Source organism: Eulemur rufifrons, chromosome 4, assembly GCF_041146395.1.
Source record: "Eulemur rufifrons isolate Redbay chromosome 4, OSU_ERuf_1, whole genome shotgun sequence".
In the NCBI taxonomy this organism is placed as follows: Eukaryota; Metazoa; Chordata; class Mammalia; order Primates; family Lemuridae; genus Eulemur; species Eulemur rufifrons.
The window spans coordinates 19,821,494-19,842,809 of NC_090986.1; the positions used below are offsets into that span (position 1 = coordinate 19,821,494).

Consider the following 21,316-nt stretch of genomic DNA (forward strand, 5'->3'; position numbering starts at 1 on the left):
CTTTTAAAACACATATAATCAATGGCCTGTGCTAATCAACTTATTATATAATTCTGTACATATGTGTGAAAATGTGATAATGACAAAATTTCTCTAAGCTGTTATACCACCCAGAAGCCACTGCAACATCTAATCTGACTACCCTTGTCTGAGTTGCCCAGGAATCTAAAAGAAATGGTCCTTTTAGACACAAGTTGTTATACTTTGCTTTTCCTTAAACTGTTCCATCTCAAAAATCAGCAGGATTCCTGAGCTAATGTCATTTTTAAAAATCCCTAAAAATAGATGGCGGTGCAGAGCAGCTGTCCCCATCATAGGGACTGGAGACCGTACGTGAGTGAGGAAGACTTAATCAGCGACCGCCATGTTATTGACCAACACAACAAAACAAAACTGAGCTAGGAAATCCAAGAAAGAGATCTCAAGAGGCAGAGAAATTTCTTAAATAAGGGTCAGCAACTTTCAGAAAGCAGCTTAAGCAGCTTCTGAGCCGGGCAAGTAAGGAGTACACTACTGATTTCCACCAGGGAGCGGGGGTGTGGCACCGCACTGACGCCCTCTGCCCTTGCTGGCAGGGACAGAGGGGTAGGACTCTCTACCTTCTCCTGCACCCATGTTCTGGGTTGCATTAGAATCCTTTGGATTCACTGCTTAACTTTACACAATTTTCACTCTATTGTCACTCTGAGAAAAGACTGATTGTAAAACCCCCAAACCTTTTAAACGCTCCTAGGCCAAAGACGAGATTTTGCCCCCTAATGTCATCTGCTATGTTCAGATTTAATTAGTGTCACTCTGTTTTATAAATTCATGTTGCTGGAACAGCTCAGTTCAATAACGCTGAGCACATGTGTACACTCTTCCTCCCTCCCACTGCCCTGACATGAGGTAATGCAGTGGGCAGAAGCCCGATCCTGGGCCACACGCCTTTTCTGAACGTCAGAGGACGTTTGGGACAGAAGGGTAGATCAGATACACATTCCCAGGAGGCACTTCCATTTCGATAGCTGCCTTCACCCTTCATGAAACAAAAATTCTTGTTTTCTTTCTTTTTTTTTTTTTTGAGACAGAGTCTCACTCTGTTGCCCGGGCTAGAGTGAGTGCCGTGGCGTCAGCCTAGCTCACAGCAACCTCAAACTCCTGGGCTCAAGCGATCCTACTGCCTCAGCCTCCCGAGTAGCTGGGACTACAGGCACGCGCCACCATGCCCGGCTAAGTTTTTCTATATATATTTTAGTTGGCCAGATAATTTCTTTCTATTTTTAGTAGAGACGGGGTCTCGCTCTTGCTCAGGCTGGTCTCGAACTCCTGACCTTGAGCGATCCACCCGCCTCGGCCTCCCAGAGTGCTAGGATTACAGGCGTGAGCCACCGCGCCCGGCCTTGTTTTCATTTTGACTTTTTTCTTCAGGCCCGTAATTTGAATCCAGAAAAACAGTAACTTTTATGAGAATATCAATACTGAACGATAAGGAATCCTCTTGTGAAAGAATTCCCCAAATGTGGAAGACCTACTCTAGCTATATTCACTCACAGTAATACGGCTTTACTAAGTGCAAATATTTATGCAAAATATCAAACTGGTCAACTTCTACACAATCTACTATTCATTTCCATCCATTTTTATTGCTAAAAACATTTTCCTCACAGATGGGCAAGAAGTAGAGAGTAGAATAAGAAGTAACATTCCAAAGCAAAAATGATGTGACTTGCTATCTGCCTTTTGATTCACACACTAAAAGTTTGTACTTCAGGATGTGGGTGCCATGCCATCAGCTCTCTTCCATGTGGAGCTCCTCAACCCAACGTTGAACTACATCTAAAACTGGGACTTCGTTAGAGCCATAGACCCCAATGTGTAAACACACTTGGTTTCAGCACACCATACATTTTAAAGTCCTCTTTAAGGACATTACACATGACTGACTTTAAATGTGCACAGCACCAGACTTTCTCAATTCTGAGACTCCATCAACGGCAGACTACCATATTAGATGTAACATGGAAGATACATCCAGATTTTAGAAATATTAGAAAATGTGCAAAAATGTGCCTCAGAATGAAACACAGGTTTATAAACAAACATTTCATTTACTATCTTGAGTCTGTACTTTGAAAGCATCCAAGTACATTTTACCCAATTCTAAAGATATATCATGCATGCTTAGAAACTTTTGAAAAAACATTAATTTTAATTCAGAGATCTACATGTTCTCTGTATTTTTAATATTAATTCAGTGTTATGTACAGTAAAGGAATATAATAATCACCTATATTCATTTTCTTGTGCTTCATAGACACCAAAGAACGTCAGAGTGAAATGAAGGTTCACAAGTCACATCTTTCAGCTCCTCATTGGACACTTAAGTGACCTGGACAATACCCCCAACAGGCCCTCATGCAATCTGTTTTCACACCCTCAGCTACAGGCATCCACCTGGGCTTCACAGGCAGCTCAGTACCTGCCTGTTCTGTTAGAAAACACTTTCCAGTACTGACATGAAATCTAATGCTCCGCAACTTAACCCCGTGACCTTAAGCTGCCTCTCTCTTATATTGAATTGTATCAAATACAGGTTTTCTTCATGTATTCCTACCTCTTGGCGGGCTTTCCTCCAATCACACCAGCAGGCAATATGAATTATGAAGCAAATGAATTGAATATATTCCCAGAACACCACGTAACATCAAAGTAAATATAAAGTGTTATTTTATATAATTTTTGCAAAAGTTTCACTTAGTTCCCCCTCATAATATGGTCTGTATATTTTACGTGTAGCTACCACTCTCAATTTCCCCCCATAATAGGGTTTATTTAAAATAATCTACATGTAGCTATCACTCTTCATTTGTCATTTGATACAAATCTGTTCTACTGACACCCAATGAGTACAGGTTAAACTCAGTAGGTCAATGCATAAATGTTCTAAAGATTTACTTTTCATACACTTGGGCAATGACCCAAACAACAATCCTGTCCTTTAAGAGTGTTTTTCAAATTGTTGAGACTATTTGGCCATAGCTGGATCTGCCATTTTCGTTACTTCCCAGAAAAATTAAAGAGTAAAGGTAAGTCCTTGCTAGAGTCACATGCGTAGCCCATGTGGTGCCTTCTTCCATGCCCTGCTATCAGCGGGTGATGGGGACAGCCTGGGGATGGTGCCGCACGGCCAGACCTACAAAGGACTCAGTTTTTTGCGGTCCTCTGCTGCTCCCTGCTGGTCAAGCTGAGGTTGACAAGGCCTTTCCTACTCCGACAGAGAGGAAGTGAAGCAGATACATTAGGATCTCTTCCTATTTTGATTCATTTCTGAAATAAATTCATTTTAGACTCTGGGGTACCCCTGGCAAGCCTCTCACATATAGGATATGTGTCATATTGGTTGGTCCAACAGAAGGTATTGTATTCATTGTTAAATGTGATTTTTAAAAGAGATATATATGGCCACAAATTTCACATAAAATACCCAAGTACAGATGGAAACCGAAATGTATGTATATATGCATATACACATACATGTTCATACACACATGATACATACAATGCACACCCCCTTTTCTTTGCTGTTTGTGGCTGAGTTGATGATATGGAGCTCAAAGAGCTAGCACAGGGAAAGGATGAAGCCACTCGAACACAATGAGGATTAGAGATGTACATGAAAACTGAACTCGGAGAAGATGCAATGATCTCAGAGACGTTAAAATCAATTTGGACGAGCAGGAATAGTGGGAACACAGGCGCAGGCTACACGCTGTCTACTGGCAAAGCAGGAGAACACATGACTGAGGACAGTGTATCGCTGACAAATGACGGAAGCAAATACGAGGCTGAAAGAGGAGGCAGGAGGATGGGGCTTTCTATGGGTGGCTGGAAGAATGGAGATCAACCATGTTAGCCAGAGGGCACTTGGCAGCGACACAAGGCCAGCTGTCTCTCTCCTCCAATTCAAGCCGCCACACAAAACCCATTTGCAGTGGGGAGAGCTGCTGCATATCTGAGTGGGTTATGGTTATTTATTCACGTGTGGATCATTCATTTAATTTCTTTTTCTGTGTTCCCTAAACGATTACCTTTATCTTTAGGTCTGCTTATGATTTTTTTTAAAAACATGCTTCAAAGTTTAGGAATTAATTTCAACTGACAGTGAGTTGGTCTCTGTGTTATATAAATTATCTGAGCGAAGGGAGGCCAGCAATGGACTTGGGATTGAATTTCCGTTCCAAAAAAGGAAATGAAAACTAAAAATTACAAAACTCCTGGTTGTGTTTGTTTCAACCCATTGTCTACAGAGCTAGAAAAAGCTCCAACAGACAAGATGTTAAAACATCAAGTATTATAGCCTTAAATGTGTCATAAAATGTACATTCTACAGCTAAGTATAGAACTCAGAACTAGCACTTTATGGCTACCAATTCAGTGTGTGACATACTGACATAATATTGTTTAAATTAGGCCTAGAATTTTATAGAGACAATACTCATTACATTTAACCCTGCTGGGGTGGAGGAGTGGGAAGCTGCTGTGTTTTGGTTCCTCATTTGTCTTACTTTGAACTATTACCGACACAAGGTGTTGGGAATATTGCCTTTACTCTTAGCCTATACCAAAAAACAGGTATGAAAAATCACAGTGAGTGGAATTCTTATGATTAGAAATGAAGAGAAGTTATTAATAACCATGTATTAAAGACAGCACTGGGAATGAGAACAAATAGTGGTCTAGATAAAACAATAGCTGGCTATGTCATGCTCGGAGAGGAGATGCAATGGTTCAGAGAACATGATGCTAAGAGAGCTAATAGAAATGGGATATATTATAAATGATCACACAAATTTTTCATGTGCTGCATGGTTGGTTTGTTGGTTTGTTTGTTTGTTTTTTGAGACAGGGTTGCACTCTGTTGCCCAGGATGAAGTACAGTGGTGGCATCATCATAGCTCACTGTAGCCTCAAACTCCTGGGCTCAAGCGATCCTCCCACCTCAGCCTACTGAGTAGCTGGGACTACAGGTGGATGCCACCATGCCTGGCTAATTTTTAAAAATTTTTTGTAGAGACAGGGGTCTCGCTATGTTGCTCAGGTTGGTCTCAAGCTCCCTGCCTCAAGCGATCCTCCCACCTTGGCCTCCCAAAGTGCTGGGATTACAGGCATGAGTCACCGCGCCTGGCCATGCATGGTTATCTTTCAGGTTTTCTACTTTGAGAAACCCTTAAGAAATGAAACACTTACATTTCTAGAAACAGCACATGATGCCACGTCCCCTCTGGTGACTGATAAAAGTAAATTAAAAATACACTCCCACATTTTGGCAGAATCTCTATTGTGAAGTTAGAAAGCCCCAAAGTTAGGAAGGCGAGATGAACAAAAAGGTCTTGGCTTGCAAGTGAAGCGGCCTCATAAGCAGACTTCAACCTGATTAAATCTTACCATTGTCTACAGAAATTCCAAGCACACTTGATATCTTTCTCACACTGAAAACACAGAAAAAGTCACTTTGTTATTGGACGCTTTTCCACACCCTTACAAATTGATTCACGGGCTTTATGTTTTCATAGCAGTGAAGGATTAACATCCATCCAGAGCTGGAATGTCAGAATGTGGATGCTTGATCAATTACATGCACAGGATCAGGATAGGTGAAAGGAATCTGTCCCAGATGTTCTCAGGAATTGCAGGGCAAAATCAGTAAGTTGGCTACAGGCAATGAATCTAAACATTATGGTTAAAATACCAGAAAATGTCTGGCTACTGAACCTGCCAAATTTTGTTTTGGGGACAGGGCAAAGGGTCTAGCACTTTCAGGTTTGGTGCTGTAGTTGAGCATGTTCCACATTGTGTCACTCCCAAATGCTGAGCACTCTCCTCCAGGGAAGGGAACTGTGCCATGAGCTCTTCATCCTACTCGCTTTGAGCTAGAAGAAAAATCGAGTTGGTAACGAGGTATGGTGTGGTCTGGGGCTCTCCCCTCTGAGATGGCACATGAGATGGCTGGCTGTTACGATGGTATGTCATGGGACTTACTGTGGTTAAAAGTGAGAGAGTTATCCAGGCTGCCCAGCTGCTGCAATCTGGCATGCATCATTCCTGTTCTGTTACGGGAAACAGGCAATGTCTGAGATTTTCGATCATGAACTATGGGTCCCAACCCCTCCTGGTTCCTGCAACATGAGTGAAATGGGATAGAAGCAAAAGTTAGATGTGTTACACCGCAGCAAGACGGGGAGCGTTAGTGAAGCCACGACATGGCATGAAGGAGACGGCCACACACTGACTGAGCCAGCGGAGCAGCCAGAGACACAACCAGGCGGCAGCTCTTAAAGTATTCACAGCAAAGCACCTGACAGCCCAGAAGCAAAAATCACGCCAAAGCAGAGACCTTTTTCATTTTCATAAAGTATTTTAGAGATGCTGCTTTTAAGAAAGTGAGCATCACTCCAACATAGTGCTTGAAGTTAGGGTTCTGACAACTGTCAAAACACATCATTAATCTTTTTGGATTATATATGTTCTAAATGAACAAAAACATATTTTTTTTAAATTGAAAAATGCATTGCAAGAAACAGAGAACGAACATGCAATGGGAGGGATTATATGAGGCAGTTTGAACACCTTTATTCTTACCCAAGCAGGAAGGAGAAGAGCCACACACTTTGTTAAACTTGTCAGCAGTCAAGTAGAGAAAACAGAAAAGTGATCTGGGTTAGCAATCAAACAGCTAACTTCCTACTGTGTACCATCACCAGAGCAGATGAAAACGAGACCAGTGCTGGAGTGACACCTGTCCCCCGTCCCAGAGCCAACTGTTCCCCTCATCATGTTATTGTGTGTAGGGCAACAGGGACATGCATGGACTTTCACTGACAGCATGCTGCTGGGTGATCTCAAAGTGAGGATGAGAAGGCACAGTGTTCATCAAACCCGACCACCATGGATGGCAAACATTGACAATATCCACATTATAGTTCAGGATCTTTTTCGCATGCAGCATAGACCACGGTAATTTTTATATAAAGCAAGGCATATCTTGCCACAGTACATGGAACAAAGTAACATTATCTCCATGCCTGCCTTCCTCTGCCCATCTATTTTTAAGGCAGTCCATGATTTTATATGCAAATATATACAGGGTGCTTATGAAGTCACAAGATTTTCTTTTAAAAAGTTAAATTTATATCCCCTGAAAAAAATAAGTTAAACACTTCACAAAGCCCAATTCTAAAATATTTTGTCAAGACATTAATCTTCAGCTTCCCACATTCACCATTTTAAGCTCTGAGGCATTTTATTCTACGTGGCACAACATTCTCCAAATGCCATCTTGTGATGTAGGTGACAGTTACTGCAAAAAGCGTGTGAAGCTCGCTCAGCACAGTGCCTTTCTGTTATAAAATATACTATTTGCCCGTATCTTCACAGGACAAAGTCAAAGAGAAATTTTAAAAGGCAATGAATGAGATATTGTTGATATAAAGACACCTTGTATATATATTTGCATCTGGTACTTGAAAACTCAGATATAAAAACTGATAAAAATAAAAGTTAAAATAAGAAAACTTTAAGTATTACCACATTTCAATTAAAAATAGAAAATATTAGCATGAGGAAAGCACAAAATAGTCTAAATTTGCTTCTTTTTAAAAGAAAACACATACACTTATTGCTTAACATAAAACATAATTCTGAAAACTTTTCACATATCCTCAGAAAAGAACAATGGTAACATAAAATCTTCACAAATAGAAAGTCTATTAAAAATCTGTCCTATTTTATTGCTATAATATAGAATTACAGATATGAGAAGCAAACTTCAATTAGAATTCAATTTTAAAGTTTTTCTTAAAACATAAATATTAGCTTATCTACAATTAAGTTGTTAAAAAGAACAGTCGAAAAATATAACACTTAGACCCAGACCCCATAAATACACTAACAGAGAACGGCTCACAGTGCAGGGAAAACCAGATATAGACAAACTACATGGCTGCAGGGCAGGAGGAAGGAAGGCAGACAAGATGTGCTGTGAGGAACTAACAAAGAAGGCGCTGTCTGGCCACACATCTGCGAGGAGACTCGCTCTCCCGGAACCCCAGGACAGTGGGGAGGTGGGACACTCAACAGAGAGCTCTGGCCAGGTGAGAACACAGGGCGCTGATAGGTTAGTCAGCATCGGAGGAGAAAAGGCTGCATTTTAGAGAAGGTCTTGGAATGGACTCAAAACGCTGTTTCATCAGGAAAGAAGGAGAGCGGTTAGATGAGAAATTAGCGTCTTTGTAGTTGGGAGCAGGAACAGTAAAAATGATCTTTAAAAATGAAATGGAGGAAGAGGAATCACTGAGGAAGGAGAAAACTCATGAAGAGGAATGGGGAGACGAGAAAGGGGAGGAGACAGAGCAGAGCCTGAGGGAGAGTCTGGAAGGAAGGGTAGAAGTGTCACAAGCACCACTACGGAAAATCTGTCCAAGAGATACGCACGAGACAAAACAAGGCAGAGGAAGGTAGGAATGCAGATGAAAGACACTACCAGATTGCACGGCGGCAATCCAAAGCCATCTCCACGGTTGCTCACACGAACCGCACCGCCAGTCACCACAGACGACCATCCCACACAGTCAGACCCAAGGAATACAGAGAACGACACACTTCAAACTAAAACGCCCACAGTACCTGGCTATGTATCGCTTCCCCATGTACTGGAACTGGTGCAAGCAGACTCTGCAGACATGATAAAAATCATTAGGGAAACATGAAGATAAAATTGTTTTCAATATACTATTTTATTTATCCACTAACAACAATAAATTCAATAAACACTAATGTCTACCACTAGACCCTTACTTCTGGGTTTCATAAATTCTCTGGATGGTCCCTTTAAACTCAGAGAAAATTAATAACCTGTGAGGGAAGCCCTATATTGTGTGTCTATTGGCATCGTGTGGCTGGCTGGAGCCACACAGAACAAAGGCCCATGAGTGACAGGACTGTCCATCAACTCAGGGTTGGGAGATTTACTCCAAGGCAGTTGGCCTTAGAAATCACACTGAAAACCATACACAGTGTTCCAAGTTGTTTATTCATCCTCATTCAAATCTATATAAGGAGCTCTTTCTTTTGGCTCAAGTGTACAGACTGATCCCCTATAGACATCAAGTGTATATTTTTTTGGTTTTTTAAAAATATATCCATAAAATTGATTTTTTAAAAAAGTCATGTGTTTTCTTAGGTAGTTATAACAATGTCTAGCGAGCTCTTCCGGTGCTGAATTTCATTTTGCCACATGATAACCCCCCTTTAACTCTGAAGAGGTCATGAAACTACGATCCAAAACTATGAACCAAGCCCCCTGCTGGAGGGCCATGCCCACAGTCTCTCCTATGATTCCAAAATGCACTAAGCTCTGGAAACTAGCTTTCTACTTGAGTTTGTGTAAATACATTAGGCACCAGAACATGTCTCGAACTAATCGACACAAAGCTACTTATAGTTGTCATTTATCTAATCATTGTGAACAATATCAGTACTGCAAAAATAATTTTTTTACTGCAGAAATAATGTGTTTAATTGTTGGGTGCTACCTGAGATGCTGACGGGATGTTGTGGGATATATTCTAAATGTAAATTTTTGAGAAATCCAAAAAATTCTGAATTTGGAAAATCATCAGCAATTTTGCATAAGGGATTGTCAATTCATGTTTCTAAAAGTAAAGAGCTTAAAGGAAATCAGAGACTTATACTAAAGAGATAAAATGAGATAAAGATACTATATAAGATTTCACTTTTACTTATACATTTTAAAATTATAGCAATTTTTGTCTCAGTTTCTGCGTCTGCTTAAGCTAGATTCAACCTAGAAAAGCAGCATCTACTCAATTCAACTAATAATTTTGAGTTATTTTGTCAAAATGGCTTATCCACATAAGCAGGTACCTCTCACCTACAACAAACAAATATCTGTAATAATTTAAGGCTGGCCACTGTTCACTGGGTCATAAACCCCAAAAATGTGTGTCGGGGTCAGGTTCAGGAGAAAGGGCTTACGGACCGAGGATGTGACATACATGACACTCCTGGTTCAACTACACAGTATTCTTCACACCTCTTAATTATCCAGGAAAAGTCAAGAGGCAATGAGCAAAGACAAAACTACTCACTCAGATATTGTGAAAAAATCCATAAGTTCAGATGTTGAAGCCTTGTTCCAATATGTAAACAAAGCATCTAGAAAATAAACATTTATCTGGTCAGAATCATAATACATACACATCATGTACATTATAGAGAATCACCTATTATGAAAATGGGAAGAGACCTTAGAATGTGGGGTTCCAAACCCTGCCCCCTTTTACAGTTGATCAAAGGACAAAGCACAGTGACCCATCTATACGGGATAGCATGTACAACAGGCTTATTCAATGTACAGATGCTACATTTGAACACTTGAACTTCAATTTCATCATACAGCATCCAGTGCTCTACTCTACTTCAATACTTATTTAAAACTTATACATCATGTACCCTTAAATAGACTAAAAAATTCAAAGAATACAACTGGGCATACAATCTAAAGCTGGGCTGTCTTGTTTCCTACTATAGAATCTCTTCCCACCAGGGAATTTGTTGAAATTTTTTGTATACTACACACACTGTTTTGCCCTTTGAGTTTTAACTGAAAAAAATACAGCTTAACTCTATCTCCAACTTTTCCAAGTTGCATAATATTCCTCTTTATGGATGCACCGTAATTGAGTTAACCAGTCCCCTACTGATAGACATTTACTGTTTCCCTCCCCTAATCTTTTGCTATCATAATTGTGTTTCAGTGAATGTCCTTTTATGTGGGTCTTTGCATGCATGTCTAACTACATCTGTAGGACAAATTCTTTGAAGTGAAATAGCTGTTATCATATAGCATGTGCATTTAAATCTTTATGTATAAACCTTTAACAGTTTAGTATTACACAAAGAGTCCTATTATTTGATGGTTAACCCTTTTTGCATTCCTATATTTTACACTGAGGTTGAGAAATAGGTTAAGAAACTTCTCTCTGGGAAAAAGCCACTGATTCTTTGGGGCCTGAACTGAGTAGAGAGGGTAGGTGCAGAGACGCTGATGGCTTCTGGAGACGCATGGCTACGGCCTTTTACTCTGCACTTGTCAACAGCAATGACAGGCAGTGACAACATGGGCCATATCTTGAGAATTTGTTATGTGCCGGACACTGTGCTAGGTGCTCTCACAATTCCACATAGAGTGTGCCATCTAATGCTCACCCTAATCTGAGGCAGAGGAGAGTTCCCATTTACAGATGAGCTAACGGAGGCTCAGAGAAGTTAGGTAATTCTCCACTTACCAGCCTAAAGAATCATGGCTGTGCGGGGATTTAAATCGAGTGCCTATTAGACCAGTAATAAGGGTGGGTCAGGGAGCTTCCATCTTCAGGGGAGTTTGAGTTTAGACCCTAGAGGAACAGACTGGCTATCTGAGGCTGGACATTCTGGTAAGGGGAGCACCCAGAGAGCCAAGTGCACACTGGAAAGCCTCGTGGGATCCACCTGCAGGCAACTGTGGCCATCCCAGCACATGGCAGGCAGAACAGCCAGTGGCATAGCACTGACACTGCCAGTCCTTGCTCTCAGCTCAGCCTGCTGGCTGGGGAAAGTAGGCAGGCAGACCGAAGCTCTGTAAAGAGGGAGGAGACACAAGAAGGCACAGAGAGGAAGGGCTCAGAGGGTAGAAGACACCCTTTAAATGTGGAATAAACAAGAGGGAAGAAGCTAGAGTTACACACAAGTTCTGCTTGTCCGTGTGGTAACTACCTCTGGAGGCAATTTTCTCCCCACCCCCTACCACCCACAAAAAAAATCAATTCTAGGTAGATTTTTAGATTTAAATGTGAAAATTTAAATAATACTGCTTTCAAAGAAATTATAAGAGAATATCTTCATGACCTTGGGGATAGGAGATTTCTTAAATGGAATGCACATTCATAAAAATTCTAATTATAAAGGAGAAAAATCGATAACTTGAAGGCAATTGGGAAAAAAAGGTATTTTAACATTGTTTTGAAGAGGCAGTTGCATTTTTAAAATATGTGTATGACTTCCCAAAGGGCTAACTTTAAAGGATAAGTTTCACTTGGATTCAAAAGTTCTTGTATACTTGCCTTTAAAAAGCAGTTATGTTATATAGATCATATTCAATATTTGAAATTTAAAATATTTGAAAGAAAATTTCAAACAGAGAAAAAACAAGACTATAATGCTGGCTCAAACTCAATACCATGAAGCAAAGTTCAGAACTTTTGGCTTAAATGGGAAGAATTTCAACACTATAACCAAAATATCAGAATAATTGCCATGTGCTTTTGCATTTTGGTCACCATTCGAGGAAAATCTTGCTTGTCTGTCTTTTTTTAAACATCTATTTTAAAGTAACAAATCAACAGAAAAGTAAAATCACGTAGTCCTTAAGCATTTAAAGGACAGGCAGGTTATTCCTACCATCTGAGTTATTAAGGTCAGGCTGCTAGTGCTGCTGAACTGGAAGCTTGACATAAAATAAACACTATTTCCCAGCAGAAACACCTTCCACTGGATGTTTAATACACACCTACTGCCACCAGATATAAGCAGCACAAGAGGACTTGAAGTTCTCAAAACATGGCATTTTATTTTCAAAAGAGTTCATCTTAATTCAATGACCTTAATGAAGCTCATAGCACACCTTATCTAATTTCTTGCAGGGAAAATGAGACAAGATTTTTCACCAAGATAAGAATTGTGACATTGTACCATGGGGCTGGTTATATCACATAACTAGATACACAGATGAGCTAACAGATTAAACTGTCCAGTCAAACATGTTTATAGCTTTACAGGGTCCAGACAGAGCATTCATAGTTCTGCTCACTCCCAACACCACAGAAAAGTTTGGCTATGCTTCCAAAATGGGTTCAAAAACCAGCTCAGAAGCCAGTAAGTCACACAAAACCTTTCCAGATCTAGAAAAATTGAGCCTTTTATTTAAGGCCCAGCAGACAAAAGTATGTGCTCACAAGTGTGGCAGCCGGCTGGGTGTGTGGTAACCCTAGCACTCTGGGAGGCTGAGGCAGGTGTATTGCTTTAGCTGAGGAGTTTCAGACTGGCCTGAGCAATGAGTGAGGCCCCATCTCTACTAAAAAAATAAAAAGTAGCTGGGCGTGGTGGTGCATGCCTGTAGTCCCAGCTACTCGGGAGGCTGAGGCAGGAGGATCACTTTAGCCCAGGAGTTTGAGGTTGCTTTGAGCTTGGCTGATGCCACAGCCTAGACCTGTCTAGACCAGGTGACAGAGTGAGACTCTGTCTCCAAAAAAAAAAAAAAGTGGCTGTCAAACCTTTAATCAGAAACAAAATCTACCACAATACCACTATTTCCATTAGAAAATGAAAATAACATTTCTCTTCCAGTTAAAGCTAGGACTATCATGCACACTCTACATGGAAGGAATGCACAGGTCCCTATTAATATATTTTCTAATTCCAGAGACTGACTAATACAGTTAAGTTGCCAGTTTGTTTGGTCAAATGAAAATTTTTTTTAAAAGCCAAAGCTACTTCATATATGTGCTTCTGTCTCCTTTAGTTAAGATGACAGATCCAAGTTTAATATAAATTTTTAAAATAGGCCCATTCACATTATAGGACCTATTTTCTAGAATAAAATAATTAACAAAAACTATTTTCCACAGTAAGGCTCTTATTTCCATTACATTAGTAAATTAATAAGCATTTCAAACAAGGAAGAAAATCCTTTTAAATCCTTGTATCAAGACAATTTAAAAAAATAAACCAAATACTAGAACAAGGAAAGCAAAACAGAAATCTTCATTTTTTACCTACCGTCAGACATGCTTTTTAAGATGTAGAGGAAACACATCAGCAGGCTTTTAATCTCAGACTGGTCAAGTTTGTCACAGCGAACCACAGAATTTCCCAAAGTGCTACTTTGTTGGTGCTGAAAAGGAAATACAGGTGATTTGCCTATTTCATTACAGGGGAAAAACATTTTGTTTCCCTTTTCTCCCTTGCAAGAGAAAGGTTCTTAGAACCGAGTCAGATCATACAAATTGGAAGGCACAAGTCATTCACTGACAGTTAAACTCTAGGTGCACCTTCACCTGAACACAATATACACAAACACTGTTCTGTAGAAGCTCTGACTTGTCTCCTTCACACACACTTTCCCAGGGGACAAGCCAGGAGGCACAAACCTTTCACACTGGATGACCACAGTTTCAGTTATGCCAAGTAAAACCTTGTGAAATGCCAAGTAAAACCTCATGCAAAGTTGTGTGTGCTAGGATCGAACACAGAAGACACCGCACAACCAACCATCGCCTCAGGGAAGGGGCAGTGGCTGAAACAGCACGTAAAGCCAGTGGAGCTGCTGTGTACCAGCTGCAAAGCCTGAGCCCAGGCGCTGTCATTTGGGGGACATTGTGGGGCACATCATGGGCACCGCGGGGGGAATATAAGGGGGAGGTGCTCGACAGGGACATACAGGGACACCTCAGCACAGCATCACCAAGGACCCTAAACTGATGAGGTCACACCGTCATCAGCTTAGCTCCACAACACTGCAAACATCAGAAAGCTTGGGGCAGAGGGGAGGGCAGTTTTGCCACTAGGCAGCACATAAAACATAAATAAAACAAGAATCTCATCTCGTGATTACAAACACAGGGACCCTCCAACTTAGGTTTCCAAGTGAAATCAGGAACATTTTTTGCCAAATATCAAAGAAAAATGATTAGGGAAAAAAGATGTTTCATTCAAGGTCTTGGTGGCCAATTGAAAAAATACAGGGTTAATTAATATGATATGTGAATATTTGTATTTCAAAAAGAAACACAGGCGCAATGAGTGGCAAGACTGGTACGGAAGCATCACCTCGCCTGCCCCCTTGATCGGAGGCACTAGAAGTCAGTACTTCTTGCAGGGGAGGGGTGGGTGCAGCGTGCAAGGGTTCCTCTGGCAGAGGCGGGATCGTTAGAAGGGAAAAGTCCACAGTGACCCGGTGCTTCCTGGCTGACTGGCAGCTCTCCTCCTCCTCTCCAGCACCGCGGATGACACAAGCGGAGTGCCTCCGCAGCAGCTTCTCCTTCTACACGCGAAGGCATGTTGGGGTCAAGGGAAAAGTTCAAAGGTCACGACACACTCCTGCACTGAGCTGCTTGTGCCGCGACAGAACTGTATCTAAAGATAATCACGTGTGTGCCGGGCGTGGAATGCGTGACGAGATTACACACCTGATGCTGAGAAGCACAGTTGCTAGATGTTTGCTGAGAACTAGGAATACGTCCCCACATGGTTCACCTGCAGGTGCTGGCCTCTTAACTTGAAATAACTTAGGAAAACTGTGCCCAAGGTGATACCAATTTGTCACGGTTTCAGATTTAAATCCAAGCTTTATCCTTTCCCACAAAGTTCCAAATTGCCTGTGCCTTTAGATATTTCAAGAAAAAAGGTGAAGTATGAGGAGGAAGTGTTGTGTTGGGGGTGGGTGCAGCATGAACAGAGTGATTTCAAATGAAGCCTTATCCCTGAATCACCTCTGTGGTCAGTAACTCTTTTCTGGAGCTGGCTCCAGAGACGTGCGTGGAGAACTGCGTGAGAGGTGGTGTTCTTCAGCATTCTCTCTCCACGGGGAGTCTGAGTGGGTGGCATTTGATTCCCTACCTGTCTGACCTGCCGGAATCATCCACTCACAGTGCTCCACTGTAAACACAGCCCTCATCTGAAATCCTGGAAACAGGAATCAGAGAGTTTCAGGAAGTGGGTCCCAACCTTAGATAAAGCTCTGATAGATACCCAAGCTTGGTGGAGTTGTATACAAAAAACAAAAGGTCACACGTACAAGGCACTAGAACATGAAGCAAATTTACCACGGACTAAATCCACTCATTACAAGAAACACTTGTGTTACATGAAAAGAAATTACCTTATCAAGGGAATTGCTCTTCTCACTGTTCCTTTCTGGAAGGCTGTTTCCCGAATCTGTGCTTATGAGAGATCCTCTCGAGTCAGCACTTCTCACACTGTTGATGTTCGGAGTTGAGGTTGTATATGGAGAAGCTAAATGGAAATGATGTCAAGACCAAAGTTTTGTTGGCGACAGGGTAAAATAAAGGTAAGTTCTGACTTTTAAGGGAAATTGCTTTTATGGCACTTATTTTCTCTGTTAGGAAATTGGCTCAAGAGTTGAATTCAATTACTTCACCTTTAAAGAACCAGGTCAAATGATGAGATAAAAGTAAACTTTAGGCTAAAACATTGAGATGTAAGTATCAATTCATTTATTAGAAACCACCTTTGACTGCTAAGACTAAAAGGGCACACACTGTTTCACAATGGGATAGAATGAAGACTTGAAAGAATTAAAAGGTAAATACACCTATAACTATCAAATAAAAAAATTATATCATATGACAAATCCACGTATTCAGTCTCTCAGCTGAGGAGCCCTAGAAAACTGAGGGGTGTCATGAGATATTGTATATTTTCAAGGGAAACCCAATGTGATACGTGACGTTGGCCAGAAACTGCAGTTTCAACAACAGATAGTGCTACATTCCTCTCGATGATGTCATATCTTTATGAAGCTGGGTATCTGGGGTTTGCTATGATAAAAAGCAAGTGCTGGGCGAAAATCAATGTGAAACAGGAAATGAGGATGACGGTGGACAATCTGATTCCAAAGTTCGAGAAGGTGTGAGTGTCAACAGGCACGCACACACACCCATCAATAATAGTTGTGGTTATTAAAAATGAAATAAAAATTTTCTCTTTAAATTTTGTGTGTTTTTCGAGCACCTAATAAGTTGTTAGGATATAAATACTTGCAATTTGGCCCTAAGTACCTAACAAACAGAATGTTAGGTGTTTCTTTTGGTCTGGGGGCACCATGAAAAAATAAGGGTGTTGTGAACTAGGAATAGCTAGGAAATCTAATTTGGCAATAAAATTTGTGATGTCCATGAGAAAACAACATTTGAAGGCGGAAATCAGTCCCAACCTTGGTACTATGGACTTTTTAAAGGTAAGAGACTGACTTCCTGCTTAGATAAGATTTAAGTAAATTGCATAATTAAAAATGACTCTTCGGACTTGTGCATTCCGTGCTGAACCAAAAGGCATGCCTCCAGCAGAAAGGTCTGGCTGGTTTTGCAGACGGCATGAGGAGATTTTGGCACCGTGTTTGGCAGCTGTAAGCACATCCTCCCAGGTCCAAGCTGAGGTGCCACACCTCATGACGGGCTGGTCATTTTCAGATTTCAATAGGCAAATTAGCTACCAGAGACTGAGAAACTTCTACATTAAAAAAATAAATACAGCTGGCCCCTGGGTTGTACCAAAAGTATTTTTGTAAGTCACTTAGTTGTTGCACTTTTAAACTTGCTGGCTAATGGCACAAATTCATCATTTCTCAGGCAACATCAAGATGCTTTATCTTAGAAAAAAGACCTGTATCCCCAAGGTCGTAAATCCTTCCTCCTGCCAAACACTCAGATTTATCACTGCTATCCCTGACATGGCTTCAGCGTATTAAGACCAAGAAAGGAAGGGCCAGGGAAATTAGAAAATATAAGTGAAGGCTGGAACACGTAGACCCCTGGGCCCCATTGTCAGCCACTAGCTGCATCTCCCCAGGAAAGAAACTGTGTCATTGATTGTCACAAGGAACAGGCAAAAACCCTGTGAAAAAAACATGAGTCTTTTTTGTACCCAGAGAGAAAAGAAACACATACTGTGACCAAATTATAATTCTTCTAATATAACTGTACTTCATATTTAATGTAGAACACAGAACTCAAGAGAAAGAGGTCCCCAGTAAAGAAGAATTTGACCCTAAATTCTCAGTGTTTTAGGCTTGATTCCAGAACTAGAGTCCGAGCTTAAGGCAAACAAATGGAAATGTGATATAATGTGCTTAGTTTGTTCCTGGTTTGTATGTATTTGTATTTCATATTCATTTCATATATATCTTTGAAAGTGCATAACTTTCAAAGACCTTAAACAACATATGAGTAAAATGAAAAGTTTAGTTCACCCCCTTTCCCTTGGTACCAACAGCCCAGTGTGATACGCTGAGTAGGTGGCAAAGGGAACACTGACCCTCAGAATGTGTGCCTTTCACAGTGAATGTAAACTCAGAGTAGCTTTAATCCAGGCAGTGAATCGGTTTTGGAAATTCCCATGCACCATGCTCCAAAGACATTTAAAAACTGTGAGGGCACATTCTCAACATGGGTGGGAACAGGATTTCTTATAAGCAGAGATGCAAGGAGAAAGTCTGCTCTTGAAGGATAAGCACCAGGGCTAAAAGTAGCTGGAAACCCCCTGATGCTTCAGAGAAGAGCTGCTAAAGCTACCAGAAAAAAACCAGTAAACCCAATGCAAAGGTGAAGTGTTTCTGGAAGGCACTCCTAAAAGGGAACAAGGACTTAAGTCTTCAAGATGAGAAGAAATATAGATAATACCTGAGTATAAATAAACCTATCATGGTGTATTCCTATGAAAAGTGAATTTGGATCTTGAAATTCAAGAAATAGTGAAAAAGGATTAAATCAGAATCAAGTACTTTTCATAACTGCACTTGAACACAGAGCAAGTGAACGCCATCATGCTACAGATGCTCAGCGGCTCCTCTCTAAGTTCTCAAGAAATCCCAAATCCTAACAAGGTAAACTCCTCATCAGAGAACAGCCTAATGAGTCAAAACAGAAGCATTCGAGGCTTTGTGGAAATGATCAAGCTACAGTGAAGTTTTGACTCTTTCGATACCTCTCTTTGCCCAGCACGGTGCACATTGTATTAGCTCATTCTCTCTCTAGTGACTGTTTTGGAGATGTGGATACGGTGGGTAAAGAGGATAGACAACATCCTGCCATGGCAACTAGTAAATGTTCAAGTCCGGCCCCAAAGCCACATCTGTCTTACTTTAAAGCTAGTGCCATGAGCCGCTGCAAACTCCCTGAGGAAGGTCCCTTTCCCACTTCTGGAGCAGTGGAAGCAGAGACAGGATGGAGGCCCAGAAGAAAGGCAAATGGAAACTCGTGACAGCAGCCAACATTCACTGAGCAATTACCGTGGGCCAGGCTCTCCTCCAAACACTATGCATGAACTAAATTTTTAATCTGTACATCGCCAAATGAGGGGAGTATAAGTATGAAAGATACACATCAATATAAATAAGATTAAAGATTGGTATTAGCACTGTAGGACAGATTTGGGCATTGGTGTGGCCTTTGCGGTTTTAAATTGTCCCCAGTTTTATCACCTACATGAAATGGCATATTAACAACAACGACAACACAAAAGGTAAGGAGATGAACTCAGAATGGATGACAGTTCTGCAAATTAATTAGATCAAAGGACTTCCCTTCCTTCTGTCCGTAAACGAGTCCCATTATTGGGTAGTCCAACCACTAGCCGTAGTAGGATGCTTTATTCATTCAAAGTGAAGTAAAGAAGGGGAGAAATCAAGACAGAAGGAGACTTGAACATCCATGACAATTCTTTGACCGTATATATTTTTATGCTACTATCTTTAAGAAGGAGCTAGCACAAGGGCTCAATTAGAGTATTAACAGGCACAGTTTCTCAGGCATTTTCTTCTGGAGGAAACACTCCATTTCAATCTTGACTTACACTGTCTGTTTTACTCCCTGTGGGGGCTAGTCTTTCATTATTGCAGACAGAAAAAATATTACAAGAGAGAAGATTTTTGAAAACTGGCTTTAAGATTAAATTCTAGCCACAAACTGCTATCTCCTTCAGGAATTATTACGTCACATTTCAGCTAAATCATTGACATTACAAATAAATCCTTCCTTCCCCCCAACACCTGCAAAGATATGCCTTTTCTAGCAGCATAAACAATCCAATTAATATTTAAAATGACAAATCAACTTAACAAGCATTAATCAAAGAGCAAACAGCATAAGCAAGTGATTACATGTACTATATTCAGGAATCGCAAGCATTTGGGGATTGTTACTTCAGTGTATGGTTGAGGGATTTCAGTTGTCAAGTATCACAACCAGGAAAAGAATATGCAAGGCAGAAACTCAGACTTCAAAGTCCGAATTTGCAAATGTGACACGTTAATGAACTATGGAACTAACGGATTCAAGACACTTCTGGAGTGACACAGCAGAGAAGACAAGAGCGCCGAGTATTACCGATGCCAGAGATGGCGCCCAAGAGGTCCTTGTGCAGGCTGTTATCCAACGTGCTTCCCTTCTGCGGCGTCACCAGTGGGTTCACAGTGGGCAAGGCAAGAGATTCGTCCTTCCCAGTCTGTCACGGGGAGGAAAAGAAACAATTAAAGATGATTGAAAAAGACTACTCAATTCTTTTTGGCTGTGCGAGGGCAGCTGCGGGAACGAAACAGAACAGCCTGACACGCTCAACAGGCCAGAGCGGGAGAAGCAGCCGCGTGGCGTGGGCGAGGGACGAGGTGGAGGACGGCCCAGAGCAGGAGGGGGCACGGGGGTGCAAGCCGGGGGGCAGGGAAATCATGGTCCACAGAGTCACTGTCTCTCCTCCCCAGAACTTCTAGCACCTTTCCCCTTCCAGGAGAGCTCTGATACCCAGACTTTCCTTAGATTATTTTGGTATTTTTTCTCAGAGAAAGCCTCCTCTGGTCTTTCTAACTAGAATGCTGTTGTTTTTTTTTTTTTTCTCACATTGGAAATCTTTCCAAATGAGCAACAGGGAATTACAATAGCAGCAATGCTGTCTCTAGATGTTTGGAGTCTCACGAGAACTCTCAGTCAGTGGAGGACTCGTTCATTTTGAAGTTACGTCAAAAAAGGGATTTGACTTTGGGGAAAGCCACAGAAAGACCTTGTGTTCATATTTCTCAGGATTGAAACAGTACAGGGAGGTCACGCTCTGCCCTGAATCACTCACTCTGTGTAGAAAAGCAGACACGGTTAGAGGATACACTTGTGAGATGCGATATGGTACAGGGTAAGATCGGCAAGGTGCATTTAGGATAGAGAAAGCTTACACCCTTTTGAACAGCAGTGCGTGCATGCACACACACACACACACAAGCTATAAACATGGCTCCTCTCAGTGTAACCTGATTTAGGAATGTGTTAGGAGGTGAAGAGGTAGGTAGTGTAAAAAAAACGGGACAATGCATCACTGTGGTGGGGAAAGGGACAGAAACAGGCACGGAAACTCCCCACGTATACACCATAATGACAAAGTGGCAAGATTAACAACCAAGCCAGTTCCTGGGACCAGAATAAAAGGGAAAGGAAAACTG

At 41.2% G+C, this 21,316-nt stretch overlaps 1 protein-coding gene across 12 annotated transcripts in view; it reads right to left on the reverse strand.

The window, feature by feature from the left end:
- DOCK9 (dedicator of cytokinesis 9) overlaps positions 1-21,316 on the reverse strand; it is a 267,093-nt gene that overhangs the window by 40,660 nt on the left and 205,117 nt on the right. For 5 of the 12 annotated variants that reach the window (XM_069467597.1, XM_069467595.1, XM_069467596.1 and 2 more), the window contains exons 33-38: positions 20,220-20,337; positions 15,977-16,110; positions 13,876-13,990; positions 10,149-10,215; positions 8,665-8,712; positions 6,022-6,158 (exon numbers count right to left, since the gene is read on the reverse strand). In XM_069467597.1, the coding sequence (XP_069323698.1) occupies positions 6,022-6,158; positions 8,665-8,712; positions 10,149-10,215; positions 13,876-13,990; positions 15,977-16,110; positions 20,220-20,337 (619 nt within the window). Of the gene's footprint in view, positions 1-5,427; positions 5,472-6,021; positions 6,159-8,664; positions 8,713-10,148; positions 10,216-13,875; positions 13,991-15,976; positions 16,111-20,219; positions 20,338-21,316 lie in introns of all 12 variants that reach the window. The other 7 variants (XM_069467598.1, XM_069467601.1, XM_069467599.1 and 4 more) reach the window with 2 other exon arrangements.